The sequence below is a fragment of the Lithobates pipiens genome, unplaced genomic scaffold (genome assembly GCF_037356315.1).
Source record: "Lithobates pipiens isolate NorthernLeopardFrog02 unplaced genomic scaffold, aLitPip1_a1.2 Scaffold_23, whole genome shotgun sequence".
Lineage (NCBI taxonomy): Eukaryota > Metazoa > Chordata > Amphibia > Anura > Ranidae > Lithobates > Lithobates pipiens.
The window spans coordinates 271738939-271752993 of record NW_027507785.1 but is presented as its reverse complement, the minus strand read 5'-3'; the positions used below and the strand labels follow the sequence as shown (position 1 = coordinate 271752993).

Genomic DNA, 14055 nt, shown 5'->3' with positions numbered 1-14055 from the left:
TATTTTGGTGGTATTTGATCACCTCTGCGGTTTTTATTTTTTACTAAACAAATAAAAAAAATGTTTTTTTTCTTTCAGTTTCAAAACTTTGTAAATAAGTAAGTTTTCTCGTTCACTGATGGGCACTGATGGGGCTGCACTGACGGGCACTGATAAGGCGGCACTAATGGGCACAGATGAGGTGGCACCAATGAAGTGGCACTGATGAGGTGGCATTGATGGGCACTGATATGTGACACTGATGGGCACTGATAGGTGGCACTGATGGGCAACATGGATGGGCACTAATAGGTGGCACAAATTGGCACTGATAGCTGGCACAGATTGGCATGGATAGACAGCATGGTTGGGCATGGATAGGTGGCACAGATGGGCATGGATAGGCGGCACATATGGCATGGGTGAGCACTGATAGGTGGCACAGATGGGCACTGATAGGTGGCATGGATGGGCACTTATAGACGGCATAGTATAGTATTATATTGTACTGATGGATGTCAATCAGTGCTAAACAATAATGCATGCCAATCAGTGATGCCCATTGTGGGCACTGATTGGCATCCATTGTGGGCACTGATTGGCACCCATTGTGGGCACTGACTGGCATCCCTGGTGGTCTAGGGTGGCATACCTGGTGCTGGGCATCCCTGGTGGTCTCGTGGTGTCCCCTGGTGGTCCAGTGTGGGCATCCTCAGGGGGGCTACGCTGATAATCGATCAGCACAGACCTTTCCTGTCAGAGGAGCAGCCGATCGACTCTCCTCTACTCACGTCTGACAGACACAAGTGAGGAAAAGCCGATCAACGGCTCTTCCTATTTACACTGTGATTAGCCGTGATTGGACACGGCTGATCACGTGGTAAAGAGTCTCAGTTGGAGACTCTTTACCGAGATCGTAGTTGCGGGGTGTCAGACTGCGCCCGCAGCGGCTTAATATCCTGACAACGTCATATGACTTCTGGTCAGGATATTAAAACCACTTTGCCACCGTCATTTTGCTATATGGCAGGCGGCAAGTGGTTAAAGCGTACGTTTGGTATCAATTTACTTGGCATAACTTCATCTTTTATATTTCACAAAAGTATGAAAAACTTCTGCACAAATACTTTGAGACATAAAACATTTCAAAAGCCACCAATTTATTCTCTAGGGCCTCTGCTTTAAAAAATATGTAATGTATGTAAAATAAAAAAAAATTGAATGTTTATAAGGGATATAAGTAATTTTCTAGCAACAAAAATATATTGTTATATGTAACCAAAAAGTGCCAGAAAAGTCTAGGACTGGAAGTAGTTAACATGAATCCTCACCCTTGTGTCCTACATCATTATAGGCTTAATGGTACTGTGTAAATTTCTGATTGGCTGTGTTGCAGCTCAATATAATTGCGTACCATTGTAATACTTTGCATTGCGCTCCGCAAAACTGACAATTTCAGTCCAAAGCAGATGGAGCTCAGCAGGTTGTTTACACCATCCTTAATTAGCAACTTTCTATTAGTCTTCCACAGAGGGTGAAAGAAGCACCCGTGAAAACTCAGCATACTATATAATCAAGTGCAAAAGCGATATCAACTCAAATAAAACTGAAAATAGTAAGACTCGGTTCACAAATGTGCTAATTGGATGTATTTTGAACTACGTCCAATTCGCATGACATGTGAACCTGCAGCCTTTTCAATGGAGCCAGTTCAGATATGTGCGAGTCGGCTGCAGCACGTTTTTAAATAGAGTCCGGGAAGAATTTTAGCCCAATTCATGTGTGAATTATATTGTCATACATTTTGACAATTTGCACCTGAATCACACTTAAATCATTGAACAAAGTTGCACCAGAGGGGGCTAAAATTGCACAAAACCATATTGCACATACTGTATATGAACCAGGTGTAACAGTGTAAGGGGGGCATCTGGACCAATGAAGCTCTGGCAAATACTCTACCAGGGCAGAGGCAGGTGAGCTGCGCATATGTGTAAAAAAAAAAATGCATCCAAGGCAGTGGCGGCTGGTGGGTTCTTCTTTTGGGGGGCGGTTAACAAAGAATAACCCAGCATAGCACAGCACTGAAACCCCCACCCCCCCACCCCCCGGGCAGTCCGGCACTTCGGCACTTACCCGCTGTGGTGTCCTCTCCTCCTCTCCTGGAGTGCGGGCAGTGGTCATGGAGGCTTCGTGCGTGATCCAGGAACAGAAGGGGGGGAAAGGGATCACCGATCCAGGTGGATAAGTGGATAAAAGACTCTCCTCAGGACTAGAATACCAGGTGCAGGTTAGGCATATAGCAAATGAGGAAAAGTTCTGGACAGCCACACTCTGGAATATAGCCTTTATTGTAAAAAACCCAAAATTACAAGCCACAGCAGAAAGTGGGACAAATGCAGTGACGCATTTCACACTTAACAGTACTTAAAGTGGTTGTAAACCCTTACAACACACTTTGACCTACAGGTAAGCCTAGATTAAGGCTTACCTGTAGGTCCAAGAAATATCTCCTAAACCGTGTATTTGCCGAAAGACAGGCAGCGCCGTAGACAGCGCACTGAGCGCGGCACCTTTGATGGCACAAGTAGCTATGATTAAAGAGGAAGTAAACCCTGATGGGTTTACTTCCTCTTTAATTCCCTGCAAAGGTAAAGCATAATGGACTACTATGCATCACATAGTAGTCCGTTATGTGTCACTTACCTGACACAGGAGCCAGCGATGTATGCCACCGCTGTCCCCTGTAGTCCGGCGCATCCACCTTCTCGGTGGGTCTTGCTGCTCTGCCGCTGTCATTCGGCGAAGCTGCGATGACGTCACTCCCGCGCATGCGCACGGGAGCCGCCACGCGTGGCATATTCGCCGTTGACGGTGCTGCGCTCAGTTCGCCTGTGCGCCACTGTCTACGGCGCTGCCTGTCTTTCGGCAAATACACGGTGTAGGAGATATTTCTTGGACCTACAGGTAAGCCTTAATCTAGGCTTACCTGTAGGTCAAAGTGTGTTGTAAGGGTTTACAACCACTTTAAGTACTGTTAAGTGTGAAAAGCGTCACCTTGTTTGTCCCACTTTCTGCTGTGGCTTGTATTTTTGGATTTTGTACAATAAAGGCTATATTCCAGAGTGTGGCTGTCCAGAACTGCTCATGGCGGCTCCGTGGTCTGCTCCTCCAGCGGCTTCCTGCGCTGTGTCTCTCCTCTTCCACCAACCTCTAGGCATCCAATAGGATAGCCTGATGCTTTAGCCAATTGGGAAATAGGTCTCACAGATCTGCCTCCTGATTGGCGGGGAGAAACTTTAGTGTGGAAATAGTGAAAATGAATTCACCATGGTCACACAACTGGGTGGCCTTGAAGCGCTATGCTCTGCTCCGAGGCCACCCTTTTTGAAGCCTATTATAGCCTCTGGCTCTAATCAGGTGCTTCAAAAAACACCCCCTCGCATTGAAATCCATGGTTCAGCGCCACTGATATGTAGATCAGGGGGGCGGAGGCATGGATAGGGGAGGTGGCACCCATGCGCCCTCTATGGAAGGACTGCCACTGATCCAAGGGAAAAATAGGTATCGGTAATTGGTATTGGTGAGTACTTGAGAAAAAAGTATCTGTACTTGTACTCGGTCTTAAAAAACTGGTATCAGTGCATCCTTAATATTTATGACCGTTAAGCTATATAAAATTGTCTGCTTTATGTTTTATCTGCACACAGTAACATGGAAATAGGTGCCACAACATCCCAGCTTGACTCAATCATACAGCAGCTCATCAATCAGATAAACATACAAGCCAAAACCATCAAAACCATTGCTCAATGCCTAGGGCCCTGCCATTGATCACACACCAGGAGTGAGGTCCATGGTGTTCTTATCATTGCATCCATGAAGGGATTCCAGAGTGCGGGACACCTGGCTGCTAAAATCTTCCCCACCATTCATGCACTCCCGCTGGAGGTGATGACGTAGCTCGGCGACATCATACTCGTAGCCATCTAGGATAGGTGTCTCACGAATGCCAAGGGTTCCGCCAGGGTGGGTGGACTGTCCACGGGCATTGCGAAGGCTTTCTCTGCCATGGCCACCTCCAATGAGTACCGAAGGAATGTAATGGATCTCATTGGCTGCTTCTGCACTGGCACTTTTCTGTGGCTGTGGGGCGCGTCTCCTCTTGCACCAACGTCGCCTTGTATACAAGATGAGAAGCAGGCACAGGATGCAAAGCAGGAGGGCAATCATTCCACCCTAAAAAAAAAAAAAGAAAAAAAAAAGGAATATTGTAAATAAATATACTAAGTAGCCTCTTCACATACACTACAAATCAGCTTATAAACATTATTTTTAAAATTATGTTACACCAACATTTCATATCCCAGCACTTGCTAACAAGTATCCTGTTCTCTTTGTATTTCTTCCTTTGCATGAAATACCTGGTGATCCTACCAGTCCCCCTGCTTTCCTTTTTCAAACTGAGTATGCTAGGCATGGAAGCACATCCATGTCAGTGTAGTCAAATTTCTGTCTGTGCTGGGAGCACAGCCTGCCTGTCCTCCAATGGCCAAGACTTGCTCTGGCAAACCTCCTGCACAGCTCTGTCTTCACTGGAAAGATCAGTATATTGCCATTTCCCTGCCTCTGCTGACACCCCCACCCCCTCCTGCAGTCTCCACTCCCAGATCTCTAAGCCACCTACGTAGCTGAGAACAGAGGTTATGTATTCACTTATAAAAAAAATGAAAAAAAATAAACACATTTATAATGGCTTTCTTTTGTCAAAAGTATTGGGACACCTGCATTTACACACACATGAACTTTAATGTCATTCCAGTCTTCGTCCGTAGGGTTTAATATTGAGTTGTAAATAAAGAAAGATAAAGAAAAATTTTGGAGTGTACCAATTTAACTAAGATTCTATCATCTTTATATTATGGAGACACACGTCAATGAGTTCTGTTTTTATCTTTGCCTACAATATGAACTTATATGTTACCATCTTATGCCATTGTCATCTTATCAATTTGTATGAAATAAACTTTATGTAATTTATCTATTAGTTATGCATAGTGCTGTTATGTAACATATGTGGTTCTTATCAATTATGTACTACCCACCAGATACACCCTGTTGTGTTATCTCCTTGGCTGCATGATTCATATAAAGTCCCATACTCTAACCCTTTCTTCAATACGTAGTTGGACCACCCTTTGCAGCTATAACAGCTTCAACTCTTCTGGGAAGGCCGTCCACATGGTTTAGGAGTGTGTCTATGGGAATGTTTGACCATTCCTTCAGAAGTGCATTTGTGAGGTTAGGCACTGATGTTGGATGAGAATGCCCGACTCGCAGTCTCCGCTCTAATTCATCCCAAATTTGTTCTATCATGTTGAGGTCGGGACTCTGTGCGGGCCAGTCAAGTTCCTCCACTCCAAGCTCGCTAATGCATGTCTTTATGAACCTTGCTTTGTGCGCTGGTACGAATAAGTTGGTAGAGGTGGGATTATGGTGTGGGGTTGTTTTTCAGGGGTTGGGCTTGGCCCCTTTAGTTCCAGTGAAGGGAACTCTTAAGGCATCAGCATACCAAGACATTTTGGACAATTTCATGCTCCCAACATTGTGGGAACAGTTTGGGGATGGCCCCTTCCTGTTCCAACATGACTGCGCACCAGTGCACAAAGCGGGGTCTATAAAGACATGGATGAGCCAGTTTGGGGTGCCAGAACTTGTCTGGCCTGTGCAGAGTTCTGACGTCAACCTGATAGAACACCTTTGGGATGAATTAGATAAGAGACTGCAAGCCAGGCCTTCTAAATCAACATCAGTGTCTGACCTCACAAATGCTCTTCTGGAAGAATGATCAAACATTCCCATAGGCACACTCCTAAACCTTGTGGACAGCCTTCCCAGAAGAGTTTAAAGTGGTTGTAACGTTATTTATTTTTTTATTTTTTTAAAATACCAAACGTGTCATACTTACCTCCACTGTGTAGCTCATTTTGCACAGAGTGGCCCCGAACCTGCTCTTCTGGGGTCCCTCGGCGGCTGTCTCAGCTTCCTCCTGCAGGTACTTCTCATGTTCATGCGATCTCCCTCGCATTGTGAGAAGCACTTGCAGGCACGCTCCCATGATACAGCCGGCGGCTATAGCTGCTCGCTGTATCACACGGCCCCGCCCCCGTATCCGCATCATTGCATGTGATTGACAGCAGCGCGAGCCAACGACTACGCTACTTTCAATCCATTCACTCTAGCCAATCAGCGGCCAGGCTGAGCTGCGAAGAGGATGTCGGGGGCGAGCACGGGACTTTCGAGGGGTGAGGTAAGTAAAAATGGGGGGGGGGGGGCACTGTCAGATGTTTTTTCACCTTAATGCATAGAATGCATTAAGGTAATAAAATATTTACCTTTGCAACCCATTTAAGCTGTTAAAGCTGCACAGGGTGGGCCAGCTCAATATTGAACCCTATGGACTAAGACTGGGATGGCATTAAAGTTCATGTGCGTGTAAAGGCAGGTGTCCCAATACTTTTGGTAATATAGTGTATATACACACGTTTTGCCTTGCATTTCTATTTTACACTGAACGATTTGTTTTACACGGTAAGGGTCCACATTTACCCAAAAACTCCATGCAACGACCCAGTTAATATTAATCTAATGTTTATAAAATACAATGTAAACAGATATAACAGGATTTTCACAATGCTTTTAAACAACAGATGATCTTTGCTGTGCAGAATCCACCTTCACGAATCAGAGCACTTTAAAATAAATGTCTACAAGATTTTGTTCAAGATCATTCAGAAATGAAGAAAAAGCAGTAGGGATACAGTGGAAATGAACAACCAGATGCACATAATTATTCCTTTACTGGCAAAAAATTCAAATTTTAGCAGTGGATGGGGGGACTGTGAAACCACCTCAATTGTGTTTCATTTTCATGATGAGATAAAAAGTTCTGCACTCCTAATTATATCCCCTGCAATTTACTTTAAAGTGATTGTAAAGTTTTTTTTAATAACAAACATGTTATACTTACCTCCACTGTGCAGCTCGTTTTGCACAGAGTGGCCTTCCCGAGTCCAGCAATTGCGTCCATAGACACGAATGCCGGACTTGGCCCTATCGCCCGCGTCATTGGATTTGATTGACAGCAGCGGGAGCCAATGGCTGTGCTGCTATCAATCTATCCAATCAAGAGTCGGGACTCCGTGTGGAGAGGGAGAGCGCGTCTCCACCAAGTAAATGAAGGGGCTCAGGTAAGTAAAGCAGAGTTAGAAAATTAATATACAAAACAAATTTTAATGGATTTAAACAAAATTTATTACTATTCGTTAACCAAAAATTTGTCCGAGTTTGTATTCGGACCGAAACAAATTTCACGTGTCTACCAGCCAGCAGTACCAGCCAGCAGTACCCATCAGCAGTACCAGCCAGCAGTACCCACCAGCGGTATCAACCAGCAGTACCCACCAGCATTACCAGCCAGCAGTACCCACCAGCGGTATCAACCAGCAGTACCCATCAGCAGTACCAGCCAGCAGTACCCACCAGCAGTACCAGCCAGCAGTACCAGCCAACAGTACCCACTAGCAGTACCAACCAGCAGTACCAGTCCTGGAGGATAGCCAGCAGCAGCCACCAGCCATACCCGCCTGGATGACAGCAGCAGCCAGCGATACCTGCAGGAATTCTGAGGAAGAAGTGAAGATTTAGGTCAGTTGAGGTGCAGGTAAACTGCAGTCAGGGCTGGACTTACCATTGGGCTTAACTGGGCTCAAGTCCATGGGCCCCGCCCAATAGGGGGACCCACCGAGATACATAACCGAGTGTACTCGCTTGGCTCCGCTCACAGTCACACCCAGTCCCGCCCTATAATGGACATAACACAGGAACTGGGCGTGACTGTGAGTCGAGCCAAGTGGCTCGGCTACTCTTGGCTCCACTCGGGACATTTTTAAACTTCAAGACTTCAATGACAAGGCTGCAAATAACAAGGCTACACTGACAGGGTTGCAAATGACACTGACAAGGATGCAATGACACCGGGCAAGGCTGCATATGGACACTGATAAGGCTGCATTGATGGACATTTAAATGTAAGTTTTTCCCTTAAAATTCCCTCCTAAACTTGGGGTGTGTGTTATACGCCGATAAATACGGTAATGTATAGAAGGTAGGGCCCAAAAGTGACTCAAGCCCAGGGGCCCCCTCTGCCCTAAGTCCTGCCCTGACCACAGTGCATCAGTGTGAAAGCAGTCTTGGGCCCCTTTCATACAATCGGTCCGGTCGGGTCCTCCTGTCTGTTTTTCAGATGGACCCAATCGGACCCTCCGTTGACCTCTAGAGAGCGGAAAATGTAAGCAGATTGTGTCCATTTATACCCGTCTATCTCCAATCCGATCCACTTGAAAAAACAGAAGGAGATCCGTCCTCATCTGACTAGGCAGATTGCATCGAAGGGCCCATAGAGTACCACTGCCCGCTCCGCTTATTGTGGCCCACGACCAGTTACCATGTCGCTAAAGTGGCCCTCGCTCCTCAAAATGTCGGGCACCCCTGTGCTACATGAATCATCTGTCCTTACTCAAGATGGGTACCACTAGAAATGCTAGGGGGGCGTTTTTCAAAAAGATTTCCCAACAAAATAAAGCATAGAGCCATAGAAGGAGGGGTGACTTGGACGCAGTTACAAAAATAGTTACAGTGACAGTTTTTTTTTCTTTTGGGGAAAAGGTTTTACATGAATAAATAAAGGTTGATCACTTTAAGCACCCCTATCAGTGGTAAATGGTTTGGATCAACACTTGTAACTGCTACCCTGTTTCCCCTAAAATAAGACCTAGCGTGATTGTCGGTGTTGGCTGCAATATAAGCCCTACCACCCAAATAAGCCCTACTCTGTTTCCTCAAAAATAAGCCCTACCCTGAAAAGAAGACCTACAAGGACTTTAACTAGGGCTTATTTGGGGGGTAGGGCTTTTATTGCAGCTATCACCGACAATCACACTAGGTCTTATCTTAGGGGAAACAGGGTACATTTGCAAGAGAGCTTGTGCTGTTGAAAAACATCAGACTTACTGGCCAGATCACCAGATGAAAATAAAAGAGAGAAAGCCTTAAAAAAGAAAATTGATGCAGCCATCACATCACTTAGAATTAAAAAAATGTTTCAGAGACACCTGACCTCCTATCTATACCCTCTGATGATGGAATGTGGATCAGCATTTTTAATTCATGGCATTAACAAGTATTTTATATCTGCTAAAAAAACACTTTGGCAGTACTGATATACAGCATATTGTCAAAAGTATTATGACACCTGCCTCTACACAGACATGAACTTTAATAGCATCACAGTCTTAGCCTGTAGGATGGAAGGCTGTCCACACAGTTTAGAAGTGTGTCTATAGGAATGTTTGACCATTTTTCCAGAAGTGCATTTGTGAAGTCAGGAACTGATGTTGGAAAGAACGCCTGACTCGCATTCTCCACTCTAATTCATTCCAAAGGTGTTCTATCAGGTTGAGGTCAGGCCTCTGTGCAGGCCAGTCAAGTTCCTCCACCCTAAACTCGCTCATCCATGTCTTTATGGACCTTTATTTGTGTACTGGTGTTTAATCATGTTGGAACAAGAATAGGTCATCCCCAAACTGTTCCCACAAAGTTGGGAGCATGAAATTGTCAGAAAAGTCTTGGTATGCTGACACCTTAAGGGTTCCCCTTACTAATACTAAGGGGCCAAGCCCGACCCCTGAAAAAACAATCCTCCACCAAATGATTTGGACCAGAGCACAAAGCAAGGTCCATAAATATACGGTTGAACAAGTTTGGGGTGGAAGAACTTGACTGGCCTGCATAGAGTTCTGACCTCGACCTGATAGAACACCTTTGGAATGAATTAGAGTGGAAACTGTGAGTCAGGCCTTCTTGTCCACATCAGTGTCTGACCTCACAAATGCGCTTTTGGAAGAATGGTCACACATTCTCTTAGACACTCTCCTAAACCTTGTGGACAGCCTTCCCAGAAAAGTTGAAGCTGTTATAGCTGCAAAGGGTGGGCCAACTCAATATTGAACAATACGGACTTAGCCCACGTACACACGGTCGGAGATTTTGCCAACCAAATCCGTCGGATTTTGCCCGTCGGATTTAGTCCAACGGATTGTGTCCGAAACTGTTGCATACACACGGTTGGGCCAAGTTGGCAAAAAATCAGATCTTTCAGAACGTGATGACGTAATTTCATTACGATGGGACTGCATTCAGGCTAGTAGCCAATAGCTTTGATGTAGGAATTTGATCATCGCACTTGGTCCGATGAAAATGCTCTACGCATGATCGGATTAGGTCCGTCCGGCCCAGTTGGTTGGGAAATATTTCCAACATGTTGGAAAATTGGGTCGGACGGAGATTCGGACGGAATCAGTCCGATGCATATCACACACAGTCGGATTATCTGACGACACGGTCCGATAAGACTCATTCTGACAGATTCTCTGACCGTGTGTACAAGGGCTACGACTGGGATGCCATTAAAGTTCATGTGCATGTAAAGTCAGGTGACCCAATACTTTTGACAATATATTGATTGATATGTGTGATTTCAATGATAGGTTCACTTTAAGAAAAAAAAAAAAAAACTGCAGTAAACAAAATAGACAGACAATGGGAACAAACACAAGAATGATTTTTTAAAGCCATGCTTTGCATAATACAAGCACATTGAACGTCTTTTGATATCCGGATAGAACAAGACTGAATAATGGAAGATCAAGTAAAGTCTGCTTGAATGAGAAATATTATCATATCACTTTATTTGTATATTTCATGTTAAATTAGTTCTCAGGAAGAACCAAAACCCATTTTTTTGTTCGGTTACTGGAGGATGTTTACATTAAATTAACAAAGAAGCCATTTTGTGCTAAAAGGAAAGGCAATGCTTGCATTATCTTGCAGCATTTCATATTCTCTTATTGTTCATAATATTTTTTACCTTCCCTATAAAATGAGAACGCAAGTCTGGGCATGAACACCTAAAAATCAATTCTGGAGAAAAAAAAAAGTAGATCTTTTCTAGAGTTCAGCTAAAATGGCAAGCAGCGTGCGCAAAAAAAAAAAAAGGTATTAGCTCCCATTTATATATCCAGAAGAACAAAATATCCAATCTCATTAAGTTCACTCGAATTCCGCAGCAAATTGTGCACAAATAATTTAACACTGCTGTAAATATGAGATGTTACGGGCACATTATGGCAGCAGTGTCATTATAGAAGAAGTCCGAGAAGATGCTTTCTTTGAGATAACTGGAATATAATAAAAGTACAAAACAGTAATGTGGCCTGGATAGACAGGGAGGGGTCTCGCTGTAAAGCCTCATGCATGCTGTGCAGCCCGCCATACAAGTAATCTATGCACCCGTACTCATGTAAACACTGATGCACAGAAGTGTCAGCTTTTACGGTGAATCCGGAAAGTATTCACATCGCTTCACCTTTTCCACATTGTGTTATGTTACAGCCTTCTTCAAAAATTTATTGAATTCATTATTTTCCTCAAAATTGTACAATTGTACCTATAATGTGGAAGACGTTTAATTTAAATTTTTGCAAATTTATTAGAAATAAAAAACGGGAAAAAAAAAGCACGTATACATAAGTATTCACAACCTTTGCTCAATACTTTGCTGAAGCACCTTTAACACCAATTACAGCCTCGAGTCTTTTTGAGTATGATGCTACAAGTTTGGCACACCTATTTTTTGGCAGTTTCTCCCATTCTTCTTTGCAGGACCTCTCAAGCCCCATCAGGCTGGATGGGGAGCATCGGTGCACAACCATTTTCAGATTTCTTCAGAGGTGTTCAATCGGGTTCAAGCCTGGGCTCTGGCTGGGCCTCTCAAGGACCTGCACAGAGTAACCACTCCTTTATTATCTTGGCTGTGTGCTTAAGGTTATTGTCCTGTTGGAAGATGAACCTTCACCCCAGTCTGAGGTCCAGAGCACTCTGAAGCAGGTTTTCATCAAGGGTGTTAATTGCTGTATTCATCTTTCCCTCAATCCTGACTAATCTCTCAGTTCCTGCCACTGAAAAACATCCTGACAGCATGATGCTGCCACCAACATGCTTCACTGTAGGGATGGTATTGGCCAAATGATGAGCGGTGCATGGTTTTCTCCAGACATGATGCTTGCTATTCAGGCCAAAGAGTTCAATCTTTGTTTCATCAGACCAGATAATTTTGTTTCTCATGGTCTGAGAGTCCTTCAGGTGCTTTTTGGCAAACTCCAGATGGGCTGTTTTGTGCCTTTTACTGAAGAGTGGCTTCCGTCTGCCCATTCTACCATACAAGCATGATTAGTGGAGTGCTATTGGATTGCTGGTTGTCAGGGCCATCTTTAATATTGATTGGACCCTGGGCAAAAATTTTCTTGGGGCCCCCCCCTTCCATGCAATTTCACTCTCCACCTGCTCTCAGACATACAATAAATAGCAGCTAGACTCAAAATTAGTTTACTGAATCAGATCAGGCAGCTATTGCGATTGGTTGCCAGAGGTTACAGTGTATCATTACCGCTTACTGACTGGTTGCTAGAGGTTACAGAACACATTACAGCTCACTGGTTAGTTGCTAGAGGTTACAGCACATGATTTCTGCTTGCTGATTGGTTGCTAGAGATTACTGTGGATATGACCTCAGGGGGGGCATGATATACATATTAATGCTGCCGGCCGCCTCTATTTACATATGAATGCCGGTAATTTACATGTAAACACAGGTTCTGCAGGTGAGTCATCTGCACACAACAATAGGGCAGAGCTGGGCAGCATTAGTAGCAGCACTTCACACTGAGATATTGGGACACAGCACAGGACTAAAACCTCAAGGGGCAAGGAAATTTAAACCAGGATAGTTGGCAAGTATGAAGCAGCTGCTTTGGGTCTGACAACAACGACAGGGCCCAGGTCAGCTGCCCCTTTTGCCCTGCCTTAAAAACGGCCCTGCTGGTTGTTCTTCTCGAGGGTTCTCCTCTCTCCACAGAGAAATGCTGTGACTATCAGTTCTTGGTCACCTCCCTATCTAAAGCCCTTCTCCCCCGATCACTCAGTTTGGCCAGTCGGCCCACTCTAGGAAGAGTTCTGGTGGTTCCAAACTTCTTCCATTTACAGATGATGGAGGCTACTGTGCTGCAGAAATGTTTCTATACCCTTCCCCAGATCTTTGCCTTGACACAATCCTGTTTCAGAGGTCTACAGACAATTCCTTGGACTTCGTGGTTTGGTTTGTGCTCTAACATGCACTATACACTGTGTGACCTTCTATAGACAAGTGTGCGCCTTTCCAAATCATGTCCAATCAACTGAATTTACCACAGGTGGACTCTGATCAAGTTGTAGAAAAATTGTAAGGATAATCAGTGGAAACAGGATGCACCTGAGATCAATTTTGATTGACATGGCAAAGGCCGTGAATACTTATGTACATGTGATTTTTTTTAATACATTTGCAAAGATTTCAAACAATTATTTTACATGGTAATTATAGGTTATTGTTTATAGAATTTTGAGGAAAATAATGAACTACATCCATATTGGAATAAGGCTGTAAAATAACAAAATATGGAAAAAGTGAAGTTCAGTGAATACTTTCCGGATGCACTGTACCTGCACATGTGGATACAATATATTTCCTGAACATTGAAGTTTTGCATTTGGGAAATGCATCACGCACTCATGTGTAGCTGAATGCCAATGCTTCGGTGCAATGACATTTTCATGGATATGGCCATTCACTTGCATGGCAGGCTGTACATGCCTCTGACTAATCCCCAGGTGCAGGATAATTTTGCGCTCAACTTTTTTTGAGGTTTTCATCATTTATGTGCATGAGACCCTAGCCTTTTCATGGTTGTGTATCTAGGAATAAGGCTGCTTTCACACTGGGGCGGGAGCGGCGTCGGTGGTAAAGTGCCGCTATTTTTAGCGGCGCTTTACCGTCGTTTTAGCGGCGGTCTGCGGGCACTAGTGGGGTGGTTTTAACCCCCGCTAGCGGCCGAAAAAGGGTTAAACCCGCCCGCAAAGCGC

General features: G+C 44.4%; 1 protein-coding gene across 1 annotated transcript in view; it reads right to left on the bottom strand.

Moving 5' to 3' along the window:
- Window positions 1-14055, bottom strand: part of ASTN1 (astrotactin 1) — an 846340-nt gene that overhangs the window by 338614 nt on the left and 493671 nt on the right. Inside the window, exon 3 of the mRNA XM_077453189.1 lies at window positions 3822-4218. Within this exon, the coding sequence (XP_077309315.1) occupies window positions 3822-4218 (397 nt within the window). The remainder of the gene's footprint in view (window positions 1-3821; window positions 4219-14055) is intronic.